Raw genomic sequence first — 16,298 nt, 5'->3', positions numbered from 1 at the left:
AATATCCAACAAGAGATATTGTACCACGAGTCAATCCAACCACTGACCATCTCATCTTAGCATTAGCATGTGTCTATCTTGTTGGTTCCTAAATAAGCACCGATAAAAATCAAAAAGCAGAAGTTTGAATCAACTATTGTAGTGATACTATGCTACTTTTTTCCAAGATAACACGGGACAAATTATTCAAGCATAACTACAAGCAATCTGTACATTTAAAGAAGCATTTGAAGAATTCACCAAACATCTTGTTGAATTACCAGGAGAGATAAAAAAACAATTATGTCAAATAATCATCAACACACCAAGGCATTGTTGCTAATACGATAAAGAGAATAGAAAAGAAGCACCAATAATGAAAGAATGACTCACACAATGATGTTAAGCTTTCGATCATCAGGGGGAGAGATAAGAGCATTAAGTATAAGCATGTTATTCAAGCACGATACAACTACCTATCAAAAAATGTAATAATTATGATATATTTGTATAGTTTGTGTGTCATATGATTATGTAATGTGTGCACAGTGCCCTAGGTCTATAAATAAAGGCTATAACACTAGTAAAAGTTAATTTCATATATATATATATATATATATATATATATATATATATATATATATAAAATAATGCAATGTTAGATATGTGTCAAATGTTTAGTAATTGGCTAACAATAGTTAGTCATATTGTCGTTTATAAAATAATGTCTATATAAGGACTGTTGATCCTTTCTAAAAGCATGAAAAAAAAACATCTCCATCTCCTCGTCTAACTTTTGGGTGGGCGGAGATTGTGAGGGTTGCAGAACCACCTTCGATGAGCACGTCACGCGTTGATATAGGGAAAATCGATTTTGGGTTGCATCATTTATTGCAGTGTGGTGGTTAAGACTGGAGGGAGTGGTGCTACCGAAACCGCACTCCCTCCACCGCCACAAAAACGTCATGTTATTTTTTACCACACAAGTGTGGTTTCTTGCCACACCAAAGGAGTGGTGCCACACTTTTAATTTTCTTTTTTATTTTTAAGCTATTTTAATTAAAACTTATTTTTTAATAAAAAAAACATAATTTTTCGGTACTTGAAAAAAAAAATTAAAAAAAATAAATAAAACATTACATTGAAAATAATCTAAAATTCTTCATAAGATGAAGAAGATGATATTTTTTAAAGAGATTGGTAATTTTTTTTTTAATTTGAGAGAGAAGGGTTTGTATTTGGGGAAAAAAGTGTTTGCGCATATATAGGAAAGAAAGGCAAAAAAATAAAATAAAATAAAATAATAATAATAATAATAATGAACGGTCAAATATTTTACCGTTCCTTCCCCAACCAATCACATTGCACGGCTGCAAATTAACGCACCACAGCAAAAACCACAGTTAGGGGCGGTGTGCGCAGCTGAGGTGGCACAAACCGCAGCCCTAGACAGCGGCCACACCCTCCAGCCTAACAGTGGGGTGAAATAAGGTCATTTCTATTTTAATAATATAGAATTAAATTAAAAAAATAAATAAATAAATTGAAAAGAATATAAACATCATAAAAGCGAAAAGGACCAAACACCAATAAATGAAAACACAAGAACCAAACACATGAATATAGGACCAAGTACATAATTTTGCCAAGAATTCACGATACTTCGTCTGTACTTTTCTTTTTATAATTTTGGTGGTTAACTCAAAATATAAAATTCAAAAAAGGTACAACAATACATGGGAACAATTCATGTATTACCTAGTTATTATTACCGAATCATAAAATGACGAGACTCGCCTAGTAATATTAAAAAGTGGCAAAACCGCATACATTGGTTGGTGTATACAAATTAGAGTTAAAGTCGTTTATACAAAGAAAAAAAGCCCTAGTTTTTATTCCCAACTTGAAAAGAAACCAGGCTTCTCAAAATCACAATTCTCTCTTTTACCCACAAACCTCTTACACGAACGGATGGGGTTATAAATAAATAAAAAAAATAATAAAAAAAAAAAAAGTCTAGTAACGGAGCATGTAAGTACGGCGGCGGAACCAATTGTAGTCCGGCAATAGTTTAACGGGTCCCGATGCTGCTATGGCCATGTCCTGCAACACACAAAATTATATACAACTTCAGACTGTGTTTGGCAGACTAGCTGATAAACTAGCTTTTACATGATAAGCTACTTTATAAAGTAATAACATTTAGTAAAAACTGTAAAATAAGCTAAGATAGATGACAAATGTAAAACATATATATATATATATATATATATATATATATATATATATATATATATATATATATATATATATATATATATCAAAACGGAAGTTTAGAGCAGAATACCTGGTCAAATATGAATCTGTTGGCTACACGTTTAATCGTGGCAGCATCAACAGCATCAATTCTTGCAAATAATTCAGCAAATGGAATTCTTCGCCCATAAGTAATTAGCTGTTGCAATAAAAACAAAAATTAATAATAATAATAATAATAATAATTTGTAAAACACTTAAAATAGTAAATACCTGGCGTCCAATGTCTTCAGCAGTAGGGCTTGTTCCATCAACATGAAGAAGCAATGAAGATTTCAGCTGCAAAATTTAAGTCCTTGAATTATAATAAAACTATTACTATACAATAATATAATTTCTTAAAATTAAATTAATTTTACCTGATTTCTAGCACGGGTAACATCATCATCCCCAACTCTGTAACACAATTTAGTCATCTCTTGCATGATTGCAAAAGACAAATCATCTAAGCAATCCCCCTACACAAAAAGGTAAAACAATAATAAATTAATTTAATATTTATTACATTTAAAAATATTCATTCAAATTTCACACACCTTGGCAACAGCATATACACCAAATAATCCAGTGTCTTTGTAATTGGTGTTGAAAGCCATCATGCTTTCAGCAAGTTCACTAATCGCCACCATCTGTGAAAGCTGTGAGCTGTATATAAAAAGTGTCGTTAATTAATAGTAACCAATTTTAAAAATCTCATAAATAACAGATATTTAAAAATAATTAATTAATTAATTAAAGTCAAATGATTGCTAACCCCATATTCTTTCCACCTCCTGCAGATTTGTTCCATGATCCAAGCATGGCTTGCATGACCATTAAAGCAACTGAATCAGGATCAGTCCATGATGCTCCATTGAATGCAATGGCAAATTGTGCAAGAGGCATATCATCATCCCTCATTCGAATCTGATTATTAATTTCATTAATTTGGAATTTTTAATCTCATGGTTAATAAAAAGTAATAATAATGCATACCTCTGATCCAGTGAAGATTGCAGGCTCCTTTTCTACTAACTGTGTTGTAGTCATGGGATTGGCTGAGAGCTTTGTGAACATTTTTTTTACCTGATCCACAACATCTTCATGTTTAACAGCTCCTGAGGCAGAAATTACCTGAAAAGATTCATGATTCGTCATACAAGAATTATATATCAAATCTAAAAACTTGAAGCTGAAAGTATAACAAGGTTGATAAGTTAAGTTATGTACCATTCTGTGAGCAGCATAGTGGGTTGAGATATAATCTTCAATATCTTTCTTTGTTATCTTTTCAATGTTTTCAGAAGGTCCAAGAATAGTTCTACCAAGAGGGGTGTATTGGAAAGCAGTAGCATGCAAGTGGTCAAAAATTACTTCCTCTGTCTGTAAACCTACCTGCAATAAAGATTTTAAAAATTATTAATGATGGCTACTTATGCATCAAACAGCAATATCAGAAGAACTGCAGAATCCACTGGGAGACTATAAAGAAAGCTTAAAATAGGGATCAGTGGATAACTTCAACATCATACCTTACAGCTAGTGCGTAAATCCTAAAACCTAAATTACCTTATATTTAGGTAAATGGCACTAAATTCATACGTAACAAGATGATTCAGACAACATTCTACTGATCGAGGATGCAGGAAAATGTTAAAGAGTGATTCTCGACATCAAAAGTAAGAAATGTTAAAAGAACGATTCCGGAAAAAGGTATTCATCCCATATAAACAGATATAAGAGAAATAGTGTTGACAATGACATACAAACCTCTTCCATCTCACGAAGAATCACACCTCGCTCACGATTAATCAGTCTTTCATCAAAAGTGGAATTCTGCAATATGTCCGAGAGAATATCAAGAGCCTTAGGCACGTCTCCACCCATCACTTTGGCGTAATAAGTCGTCTGCTCCCTCGAAGTATACGCATTCAAGTGCCCTCCCATATTCTCAATCTCCTCCTCCAAATCCCTAACCGACCTCTTAGCCGTCCCTTTGAAAATCATATGTTCTAGAAAATGAGCGACGCCATTAGTCTCCTCGGTCTCAAATCGCGATCCTGCATCAATCCAGACCCCAACGGTAGCCGTCTTGGAGGCCATGTTAGACTCCGTCGCAACACGTAGACCATTAGGCAGGGTGGTGACACGCGTCTCCGGGTAGGTTAGAATAGACGTATGATCGGCTAAAACAGGGAAAGGTGAGTTGTGTTTAAGGAACCTAGGATCAGGATTTTCGAGTCGTTTGAGTTTCGATTTTACTTGTTCTGCAACGCGATCATAGATCATTTGATTAGGATGCGGTGGAGCTGGTGTGCGAGTGTCGGATGCGATTGAGACTGCAGTGGCAAATGGAGCGGATCTGGTGGTGGTAGTGGCTGCAAGGGTTGGGTGAGAGCGGCGAGAAAGCTTCAGGAGCTGGCGCGTCGCCATGGCTAGGGTTTGATAGTTCCAATCCGATGTGAGATTGGGGGATTAGGGCATGGGGAAGAAGATGAAGAGGATGAATAAAAGGGGCAATTTTTCGCTGAAAATTCTCTTTTCTTGTGACGGGCGTGTGCCCCGCGATGTATGGTTTCTGCCCGGTCTTTGGTTGACAAAAACTAAAATATGAAAGCCAACTACCGGAGCCAAATAATAATAACCTAAAAAGTACAACCACACCGCTAAAAATCAAAACAAAAATGAAAGAAAGATTGGTCTCTAACAAGTCACAAAAAAAGACCAAGATCTAATTGATCTAAATGTTATCGGACCAAAAAAAAAAGATCGGATCAGGCTAAGGCCGTCCTGATCCGAAAAAACCAAAGAAATCGAATCGTTTCGAAAACAATCTAAGATCGCTAATGTGCATCTCTAATCGTGACCATGGTATAAAGGCATATCTCTTTAGCTAGTGGTCTAACCCATCAACAACACTCCAATTTAAGAGTCGAGTCCCGATTGCGACACATAAAACCTAAAGTCCTAAAAGTTATATAACATGGTCGAGGCGATCTCGAACTCTTCTAGATTCTCTTAGTTATTGAAACATCTATCGCATTATTTATTTAAAATGTGTTTTCAAAAGACAATTTTTAAAATCAAATAGTTAAATTTGTGGAATTAGGTCCCACAAGCTTAAGTTTAATATAGTTTGCTAACAACGAAAATGAATCAACCAATACAAAGCAAAAGTTACATACAAGCCTTTACATTTGCAAATGATATTCTAAAAGTTCATGCTTCTTATACCTCCCTTCTTAATCCTCAAATTTAAATACATGTCAAAATACATGTGTTAAGCTTGAAAAGTCAAGTGGGTACTCTTGGTATCAACTCTTAATGGTATTGGATAAGATCAATATCCAAACTCAAAGTTAAACCCCTAAAATTAGTTTTAAAAGTCTCACAATATTAATAGATTCAAAAGCTAGGGAAAGGAGCATTTCAAAGATGATTAATTCAAAAAATTATTAAATCATATGAAGAATTCAACAAAATTAAAGTATGTGATGCATATGCTTCTACTCTTAAAACATTTATCTCAAGTCCATATCTTATATTTGATGGTTCATATTTGTGTATCTTGTGTGAAGCAGCACATGTCACACTAAACACTATCCTACTCCACTTTCACTAGATAGCATGCAAACCATCATACATATATCACACACGTGGTAGCAAAACCTATTTGTAATGTCATGTTGGTGTAACACCCGTGTTTCTGATTTTATCAGATCAAGACTTATGGATTTCAAAGATAAGGTTTTGGGAAAAGCCTTATGTCATGGCATGGCCATGTCTTCTGGACACCACGACGTTGTAAGGAATGTACCATGGCATGGTGAGCGCTGTCACCCAAGCCTATGTAGATTAGGGTTTCTTCCATATTTAAAGGCTTGAACTCCTAAGCCAGGTCGTTTCTTCAGCCTCTGTCTTCCCATCCCGAAACCATAGCCTCTTTTATCTCTTTCCTTATTCTCCTTGTCATATCTTATTGAAGTGTGTCATTTTGAATGTTTTGAAGGAATACAATCATCCTTTAGAGCTTGGGAGTGTATTTCCAGAAGAGATCCAACATATTGTGCATCACTTAGACCTTTGTAAGTGTTCAAATTCCTAACTTTGTAGCTTAACCTTCTTAGATCTAGCATTTATGGCTTTTTATGTCCCTTTCGTGGTGGTGGTGGTGGGAGTTTATAGAAGAATTCCATGTAATGCCCGCTTTTCCAGGCTAGGCATTTTCGTTGATGTAATAATCTAGGTTAACCTTCGTAACCCGTTTTGAAATAATAAGAGCGTATTATTTGAGTATTATGTGTTTTGTGCTTAATTGCTTAATTATGTGATTTGATTAATTAAGAATAAAATAAGCGTCAAAATTTAAGTGTAAAATAAACTCAATATCTTTACATAAAGTTGTAGTGCTCGAAACGAGGATTCCGGAGATATAAGGAATGCCAAAATCCAAATTATAACGAAGAAGTTATGACCTGTCGAAGTTTCGCGAGAGAACCGACAACGCTGAATGACGTAAAAAGTGAAATTTATGTTAGAGCGATATTTAGCCTTAGTGATCTAAACGAAATTCGTAGAGTTTGTTAAACCGAGAGCGTGCATAAAAAGAACGCCAAAATCTGACTTCGTATGAGGAAGTTATGATTTTTCGAAGTTTTGACTTAGCGGTATGCAGCCCGAATACTCGATTTGAGACCGAACGGTTTTTAGCCAAAACAATCTAAATGAGAATCGAAGATCTCATTAATTGTAGTAAAACGATAAAAAGATAGGTGAAAACGGACGTCGGGTGAAGAAGTTATGATTTTATAACGGAGTTTTCCTGTCCCGGCCTACTAAAAATAAATAATAAAAATAAAGTCAAAATTAGCCAACGGAGTCTAAACGAAAGTTGTAGATCATAGTCTCACCTACGCGGGGATATAAAGAACGTCGAAAACGGAGTTCGTATGAGGAAGATATGAATTTATGAAGTTTATTAAATATTTTCGATATTTTATTTATATATAAATTCCGATATTATCCGAAGGGGGGGGGGAGTTACAGATCTTATTGTCGTTACGCCCAGCGTAACTAGGATTTACGCCCAGCGTAAATCGACCTTCCAGCTCCTATAAAAGGGTGTCGAGGGCAGCCGAGTAGTTTGCTCATTTCTTCTCTTTTTCTCGCATTTTTGCATCGTTTTTCGTGCAAGAATTATCCCTAAGCCCCAGTATCATTCCCGAGCCCCGAAGCAAGTCCCGAAGCCCCGAAGATCCCGAGAAGTGCGATTTCCGAGCCGAAGCTCTGCCCGCGAAGAGTCCGGTTTTTGTGAAGATCTTCCAGATCTGCCGAAGATACTACTTCTACAAGTCGTAGTGTTGTCCGATCATCTTCTAATCAAGTGAGTGTGTGGTTACTTTCTTCTAATGCATAATTATTAAGTATTTAATATAAAATACGTGTTATGTGTATATTTTGTTTTTAGATGTGTGCATGTATATTCACTTTCTTCTATCTCTTAGATACGATTTATTCTCTATGAAATACGTGTTATGTGTATGTGTCTCATCTGTTGTTTTGGAATATGTATTGAATGAGAATGCTATACATGTTTTAAACTGTGCATAAAAATATATTTTTTTATCTACTAATATGTCGGGTAGAACATGGGTAGATAGTTGACGTGTGATAAACAGATGAGAGGCCTCGATGTTGTTTTTGATTCGGTCATCTAGCGGAGTTTAGATGATGACCACAGACTTTTCTAAACAGTCCTGTGGAACGCTAGCAGATTCACCACCTGTAGGTGTTAATGAACTTGGGTGTTCATTCGCTGTACTCCATCCCCCTCATGGTTGCCTTATTTGACATATATTGTCGGGAAACCCCCGAATGCATGTGTTGTCGCCCCGATGAAATATTCTAAGACTATGTCCCTTGTGTTAGTTGTTTTAGGGACGTAAAGTGAGAATAACGGGAATGAGTAATTGGGTTATTGTTGATTGGTGGAATTAAATATGATTATTTATTGTGGGTTGAAAACCCTATATGCTCACCAGGCTCCCAAGCCTGACCCACTCAGTTTTATTTGTATTACAGGAAGTGGCGCAAGGGCATAAGATGGATGAACCATCAAGTTGTTTTGCTTACAAGTCTGTATATGTATATATTTTTTGAATGACTTGTAATGTTATCGTTTATGCTTTATGTTCTGTATCGGAACATGACATCCCGAGTTTTGATTATATGATGAAAATACATTTCTTTTATGAAATGCTTTGGTAAATATTATTTTATCACGTTTTGTTTTTGGGAACAAATTCCACAACTCTTTCAAATCAAAAGGATTTACTCTGAAATTATTTTAAAAGCATAAATGAAAATCGGTCTTTTCTGGCCGAGAGATTTTGGGGATGTCACAGTTGGTATCAGAGCATTAGTTTAAGCGAACTAGGAATTAGTAGGATTTCTAGACTTAAACTTAGAATGCTAAGTGGAATTTTGAGATGTGTGTCTGTTATATTTTAGACACGAGCACTAGTTTATTTTAGGAAAGTTGCCTAAAATGCTTTATGTGCTAAATGTTATATGTTGCCATATATGATATTATTTGTTCGGATCTAGAAACTTTATGTGTGTAGGATTTTAAGCGTACGTCTACGATATTAGAACTAGCATGTAAACGTTTCGGAGTGATAAGGATGATTTGAATATCTATCGTGAATGATGATCTAATTTCACCTTATTCTGTGTGTAGATCAAAATGGTGAGAACAAGAAGTGGAGTTGGAAATGTTGATGAAAACAAGAATCAACCACCAGTGATTGAACAAATACCTATCGTAGCAGCAGCACCTGAGCCAATAACCATGGCTGGTGTGCAAATGATGATTCAAACAATGTTGGATCGTCATATGGATGAAACTAGGCGGTTGCTTTAACAGAATCGTGAAGAACTATCAATTCGTGTGGAAGAGCCCGAATTAAATGAGGGGCACTCGGAAGGTGGAAACTTCAGTGGGTCTGTTGGTCAAGCCAACCCACCGATAGTTAGGCAAGACAACCATGATGGAAGGAATGATGGAATGGGATGCAAGTACAAGGACTTTCTAACTTGCAAACCATCGACCTTCAATGGAAAGGAGGATCCGATTGGAGTTATGGATTGGATCTCAGAAATGGAATTGACCTTCATGACTTGTGGCTGCAGAGGCAAGTTGCAGACTATCTATGCAGTGCGTCAATTCCAAGGTGGAGCCGTTCGTTGGTGGAACACTTTAGGGAAGACTTTAAGCCCTACTGAGCCACTGCAATTGACATGGGCATAATTCTTGGTGCAGTTCAAGCGCAAGTTCTGCTCGGCTCAAAATCTGTTGGAACTAGAGAACAAGTTTCTGACATTGACGAAAGGCATCATGTCAGTTGATGAATACACTAATAACTTTACAGATAAGATGGAGTTTGCTTTGCGCATCGTTCCAGATGAGCTAACAAAGGTGTACCGGTATGCGAAGGGACTCCCATGGGAGTACGAGGTGCCACTACGTCAGGCACATACTCTAGAGGCAGCTATCTGGGCTGCCAAGTCTAATGAGAACATGATTAAGGGGAGAACCACCGACAAGGTTGAGGTTGGTGAGAAGAGAAAGTTTGAGGGAACATCTGGTTCCGGTAAGAGAAGCAAATTTTCGAAATCTGATTCGAAAATTTTTGGAGGAAAAGGAGGCGAAGCGAAGTGCTGTGATAAGTGTAAGAAAAAGCACTTTGGGAAATGTAGCGAGGATGTAACCTGCTACAAGTGTGGAAAGGTTGGGCATTTTGCCAATGAGTGTCCGTCCAACAAAAGGATGTGTTTTGGTTGCAATGAAGAGGGGCACATTTTGAAAGACTGTCCGAAGAAGAAGGAGGCAGCTAAGCCCAACATTCCACCAAAGCCGGAGGCGAGAGCCTTCCAGATGACACTTGAGGCCGCGAAAGATGAAGCTGATGTCGCTTCAGGTACCTTTCTCGTAAACGAATTACCTGCTCAAATTTTGTTTGATTCTGGAGTCAACTACTCCTTTATTTCGCATGAGTTTGGTAAAAAATTAGCTTTGCCTGTTGATAGCCTAGATAATGCTTTATTAGTCGAAGTTGCTAGTGGCAAGTTTGTACCTGTTAGCCATCGTATGAAAAAACATCTTAATCGACCTTAATGGGAATAAGTTTCACGAGGAATTATTACCTATCGAACTTAATGGTTTCGACGTCATTCTGGGAATGGATTGGCTTAGCGCCAATGACGTTGAGATATTGTGCAAGAAGAAGATAGTTAAAGTAAACCCGCCTGGGAAAGATTCGTTTATGGTGTATGGGGACAAACGCCGAGTGAATTCTGGAATCATTTCCCTAATGAAAGCCATAAACTGTTTGACCAATGGATGTACATCATATTTAGCATTCGTGATTGATGCTAAGAAGGAAAAGAAGGTGATGCAAAGTATTTCAGTGGTGTGTGATTATCCGGAAGTATTTCCCGAAGATCTTCCTGGATTACCACCTGATAGACAAGTGGAGTTCAGAATTGACTTGTTACGAGGAACCACGCCAATAGCAAAAGCACCTTATCGATTAGCACTGACGGAGATGAAGGAGCTGATGATGCAACTTCAGGAGTTATTGGACAAAGGTTTCATTAGACCTAGTTCATCGCCCTGGGGAGCTCCGGTGTTATTCGTGAAAAAGAAAGATGGAAGTATGAGAATGTGCATTGATTACAGAGAGTTGAACAAGGCAACAATAAAGAATATATATCCGTTGCCAAGGATTGATGACCTGTTTGATCAATTGCAAGGTTCGAGCTATTTCTCGAAGATCGATCTAAGGTCAGGATATCATCAGCTAAAAGTAAGAGAGCAAGATATCGAGAAGACTGCATTCAGAACTAGATATAGACACTACGAGTTCTTGGTTATGTTGTTTGGACTAACCAATGATCCGGCAACATTCATGGATTTAATGAATAGGGTTTGTAATCCGTTCCTTGATAAATCCGTGATAGTGTTCATAGACGACATTCTGATTTACTCGAAAAGCCAGGAGGAACATGGCAGACACTTGCAAGAAGTGTTAGAAGTTTTGAAGCAGGAGAAGCTGTATGCAAAGTTCTCCAAATGTGATTTTTGGATTCGTGAAGTCCAATTCTTGGGTCACGTGGTCAACTAAGAAGGGATAATGGTTGATCCAGCGAAGATTGAAGCTGTAATGAAGTGGGAACAACCGAAAAGTCCCACGGATATCCGAAGCTTTTTGGGATTAGTCGGATATTACCGAAGGTTTATCCAAGGCTTTTCTTCGATCTCTACTCCGTTGACAGCTTTGAGCCACAAAGGAGCTACTTATGCTTGGAATGATAAGCATAAAGAAGCATTCGAGAAGCTAAAGAAGAAACTATGTGAGGCACCGATACTTTCTCTACCCGATGGAGTTGAAGACTTCGCTGTTTATAGCGATGCGTATGGTGTTGGATTGGGTTGTGTTTTGACCCAAAGAGAAAAGGTGATAGCATATGCATCTCGACAGTTGAAGGAGCATGAAAAGAATTACCCGACTCATGATTTGGAGTTGGCAGTGGTAGTTTTCGCTCTGAAAATATGGAGGCATTACCTCTATGGCACGAAGTGTAAACTTTTTACTGATCATAAGAGTCTCCAATATCTCTTTGGTCAGAAGGAATTGAATATGAGGCAACGACGTTGGCTAGAATTACTCAAAGACTACGACTGTGAGATACTTTACCACCCCAGTAAGGCTAATGTTGTTGCTGATGCTCTCAGTCGGAAAGTCAATCTTGAAAGAAAAAGGCCAAGAGCGTTGAGAATTGAAGTTGTCTTGACTATTTTAGAAAGTATAAAGAAAGCTCAAAGTGAAGCTTCTGAGAAGAATGACCGAAAGGAGGAACGTTTGGGTAAAACGTTGGTGTTCGGTGTAAACAGTCATGGATTGAAGGTGTTCCAAGATCGGATTTGGATACCTAAGACAAGAGGAATCAGAGATCTTCTGATGGAAGAAGCTCACAAAACCATGTACTCGATTCATCCCGGTAGCACTAAAATGTATAGGGACCTAAAACCCTACTACTGGTGGCCGACGATGAAGCTTGATGTTGCAAAGTATGTGGCTGAGTGTGTGACTTGTGCGAGAGTTAAGACACAACATCAGAAACCTTATGGGATTTTAGAACCTTTACCTGTGCCTATGGGCAAATGGGAGGACATTGCAATGGATTTTGTCACTAAACTACCCAGAACAAAGAATGGTCACGACATGATTTGGGTGGTCGTTGATCGATTCACTAAGAGTGCATTTCATAGCAGCCAAGGAGAAATGGTCTATGGAAAAGCTTGTGAATTCTTACGTGAAGGAAATTGTGAGGCTTCACAGTGTTCCGTTAACGATTGTGTCAGATCATGATAGTCGTTTCACCTCGAGGTTTTGGAAAAGTCTACAAGAGGAATTGGGTACCAAGTTGTGTTTAAGTACAGCTTACCATCCGCAAACTGATGGTCAAAGTGAACGAACAATACAAACACTTGAAGATATGCTGAGGGCATGTACCCTGGAATTCCTAGGTAACTGGGATGAACATTTACCTTTGGTAGAATTTTCCTACAATAATAGTTTTCACTCGAGCATTAAGATGACACCTTATCAAGCTTTGTACGGACAAAAGTGTCGTACGCCGTCTTGTTGGCTTGAGGCTGGGGAAAAGCAGTTTATGGGACCAGAGATGGTTAATCAAACTGCTGAAAAATTGAAAATAATTAGGGAAAGAATGTTAGTAGCTCAGGATCGTCAAAAGAGCTATGCTGACAACAAGCGAAGGCCGATGACTTTCGAAGTTAGAGATTCGGTTTTGCTTAAAGTCTCACCATGGAAGGGACTTATAAGATTTGGTAAAAGGGGAAAGTTAATTCCAAGGTTTATTGGACCGTTTAAAGTTCTTCGAAGGATTGGGAACCAAACTTACAAGCTCGAATTACCCGAAGAACTGAATGGAATTCACAACACTTTTCATGTGTGTTATTTGAGGAAGTTCACGGGAGAAGCTCCCGATATAATTCCAATTTCTGAATTGAGAATTGATGAAAACACGAGGTTAATTGAAGAACCATAGGCAATTGTTGACCGAAAGACTACGAAGCTTCGATGCAAGATGGTCAAATTAGTGCTTGTTCGTTGGAAACATTCGAATGGGCCAAATCTCACATGGGAAACGAAGAGTGACATATTGAGTCGCTATCCGCATTTGTTTGTTGATGTGTGATTCCGGGGACGGAATCATACTAAGGGGGAGAGAATTGTAACGCCCACATTTCCAGGCTAGGCATTTTCGTTGATGTAATAGTCTAGGTTAACCTTTGTAACCCGTTTTGAAATAATAAGAGCGTATTATTTGAGTATTATGTGTTTTGTGCTTAATTGCTTAATTATGTGATTTGATTAATTAAGAATAAAATAAGCGTCAAAATTTAAGTGTAAAATAAACTCAATATCTTTACATAAAGTTGTAGTGCTCGAAATGAGGATTCCGGAGATATAAGGAATGCCAAAATCCAAATTATAACGAAGAAGTTATGACCTGTCGAAGTTTCGCGAGAGAACCGACAACGTTGAATGACGTAGAAAGTGAAATTTATGTTAGAGTGATATTTAGCCTTAGTGATCTAAACGAAATTCATAGAGTTTGTTAAACCGAGAGCGTGCATAAAAAGAATGCCAAAATCTGACTTCGTATGAGGAAGTTATGATTTTTCGAAGTTTCGATTTAGCGGTATGCAGCCCGAATACTCGATTTGAGACCGAACGGTTTTTAGCCAAAAAAAATCTAAATGAGAATCGAAGATCTCATTAATTGTAGTAAAACGATAAAAAGATAGGTGAAAATGAACGTCGGGTGAAGAAGTTATGATTTTATAACGGAGTTTTCCTGTCCCGGCCTACTAAAAATAAATAATAAAAATAAAGTCAAAATTAGCCAACGGAGTCTAAACGAAAGTTGTAGATCATAGTCTCACCTACGCGGGGATATAAAGAACGTCAAAAACGGAGTTCGTATGAGGAAGATATGAATCTATGAAGTTTATTAAATATTTTCGATATTTTATTTATATATAAATTCCGATATTATCCGAAGGGGGGGGGGAGTTACAGATCTTATTGTCGTTACGCCCAGCGTAACTAGGATTTACGCCCAGCGTAAATCGACCTTCCAGCTCCTATAAAAGGGTGTCGAGGGCAGCCGAGTAGTTTGCTCATTTCTTCTCTTTTTCTCGCATTTTTGCATCGTTTTTCGTGCAAGAATTATCCTTAAGCCCCGGTATCATTCCCGAGCCCCGAAGCAAGTCCCGAAGCCCCGAAGATCCCGAGAAGTGCGATTCTCAAGCCGAAGCTCTGCCCGCGAAGAGTCCGGTTTTTGTGAAGATCTTCCAGATCTGCCGAAGATACTACTTCTACAAGTCGTAGTGTTGTCCGATCATCTTCTAATCAAGTGAGTGTGTGGTTACTTTCTTCTAACGCATAATTATTAAGTATTTAATATAAAATACGTGTTATGTGTATATTTTGTTTTTAGATGCGTGAATGTATATTCACTTTCTTCTATCTCTTAGATACGATTTATTCTCTATGAAATACGTGTTATGTGTATGTGTCTCATCTGTTGTTTTGGAATATGTATTGAATGAGAATGCTATACATGTTTTAAACTGTGCATAAAAATATATATTTTTATCTACTAATATGTCGGGTAGAACATGGGTAGATAGTTGACGTGTGATAAACAGATGAGAGGCCTCGATGTTGTTTTTGATTCGGTCATCTAGCGGAGTTTAGATGATGACCACAGACTTTTCTAAACAGTCCTGTGGAACGCTAGCAGGTTCACCACCTGTAGGTGTTAATGAACTTGGGTGTTCATTCGCTGTACTCCATCCCCCTCATGGTTGCATTATTTGACATATATTGCCGGGAAACCCCCGAATGCATGTGTTGTCGCCCCGATGAAATATTCTAAGACTATGTCCCTTGTGTTAGTTGTTTTAGGGACGTAAAGTGAGAATAACGGGAATGAGTAATTGGGTTATTGTTGATTGGTGGAATTAAATATAATTATTTATTGTGGGTTGAAAACCCTATATGCTCACCAGGCTCCCAAGCCTGACCCACTCAGTTTTATTTGTATTACAGGAAGTGGCGCAAGGGCATAAGATGGATGAACCATCAAGTTGTTTTGTTTACAAGTCTATATATGTATATATTTGTTGAATGACTTGTAATGTTATCGTTTATGCTTGATGGTCTGTGTCGGAACATGACATCCCGAGTTTTGATTATATAATGAAAATACATTTCTTTTATGAAATGCTTTGGTAAATATTATTTTATCACGTTTTGTTTTTGGGAACAAATTCCGCAACTCTTTCAAATCAAAAGGATTTACTCTGAAATTATTTCAAAAGCATAAATGAAAATCGGTCTTTTCTGGCCGAGAGATTTTCGGGATGTCACATTCCAGATAAAGCTTGCAAATTTATCTACCTTGGATGTCCCTAGAGTGTTTCACCCTGTAGATCTAGAACTTGAGTGTGATTTGGATCCATGCATGAGATAAAGGTTACATTTTAGTATTTTACCATTTTGACCTAAAATGGTGAAGGAAATGTATGGGACATGCATTTCCATAAATTTAATATTTTTATAGACCATTGGGTTGCCATGAAGCCTTCTGGAAAGTATTCGGGTCGATCTTATTATATTAAGAGCTTAATGGAGAAGTTGATTTCTGACCAGAAAACACGATGTAGCTAAGGAATGACAATGACATGGTTACATACTGAATCATGTATGTCTGGATTTGACCACGACGCAGCCAAGGAATTTCCACGACGTGGTGGTCATTGAATTTCCACAAAACCCATTCCATTGTTGTTACCACGAGGTCGAAGGAAGCAGAAATGGCGGTAGTGGTCATTGAATTTCGACAAGGCTAGTCGTAGTAAGAGG

At 37.5% G+C, this 16,298-nt stretch overlaps 1 protein-coding gene across 1 annotated transcript; it reads right to left on the bottom strand.

Annotated features, from left to right (window-relative positions):
• Nucleotides 1–1,755: 1,755 nt before the first annotated feature.
• Nucleotides 1,756–4,876, bottom strand: LOC145041243 (putative mitochondrial-processing peptidase subunit beta, mitochondrial). Its single transcript, XM_078989246.1, has 9 exons — nt 4,045–4,876; nt 3,505–3,669; nt 3,271–3,408; nt 3,050–3,201; nt 2,832–2,940; nt 2,655–2,753; nt 2,509–2,574; nt 2,327–2,434; nt 1,756–2,082 (listed from the first exon to the last, which is right to left on the bottom strand). The coding sequence occupies exons 1-9, from the start codon at nt 4,705–4,707 to the stop codon at nt 1,996–1,998; spliced, it is 1,587 nt and encodes a 528-aa protein (XP_078845372.1). The 5' UTR covers nt 4,708–4,876; the 3' UTR covers nt 1,756–1,995.
• Nucleotides 4,877–16,298: the final 11,422 nt, after the last annotated feature.

The sequence above is a fragment of the Lactuca saligna genome, chromosome 4 (assembly GCF_052625555.1).
Source record: "Lactuca saligna cultivar CGN05327 chromosome 4, ASM5262555v1, whole genome shotgun sequence".
In the NCBI taxonomy this organism is placed as follows: Eukaryota; Viridiplantae; Streptophyta; class Magnoliopsida; order Asterales; family Asteraceae; genus Lactuca; species Lactuca saligna.
This window is presented reverse-complemented; position numbering and strand designations above follow the sequence as displayed.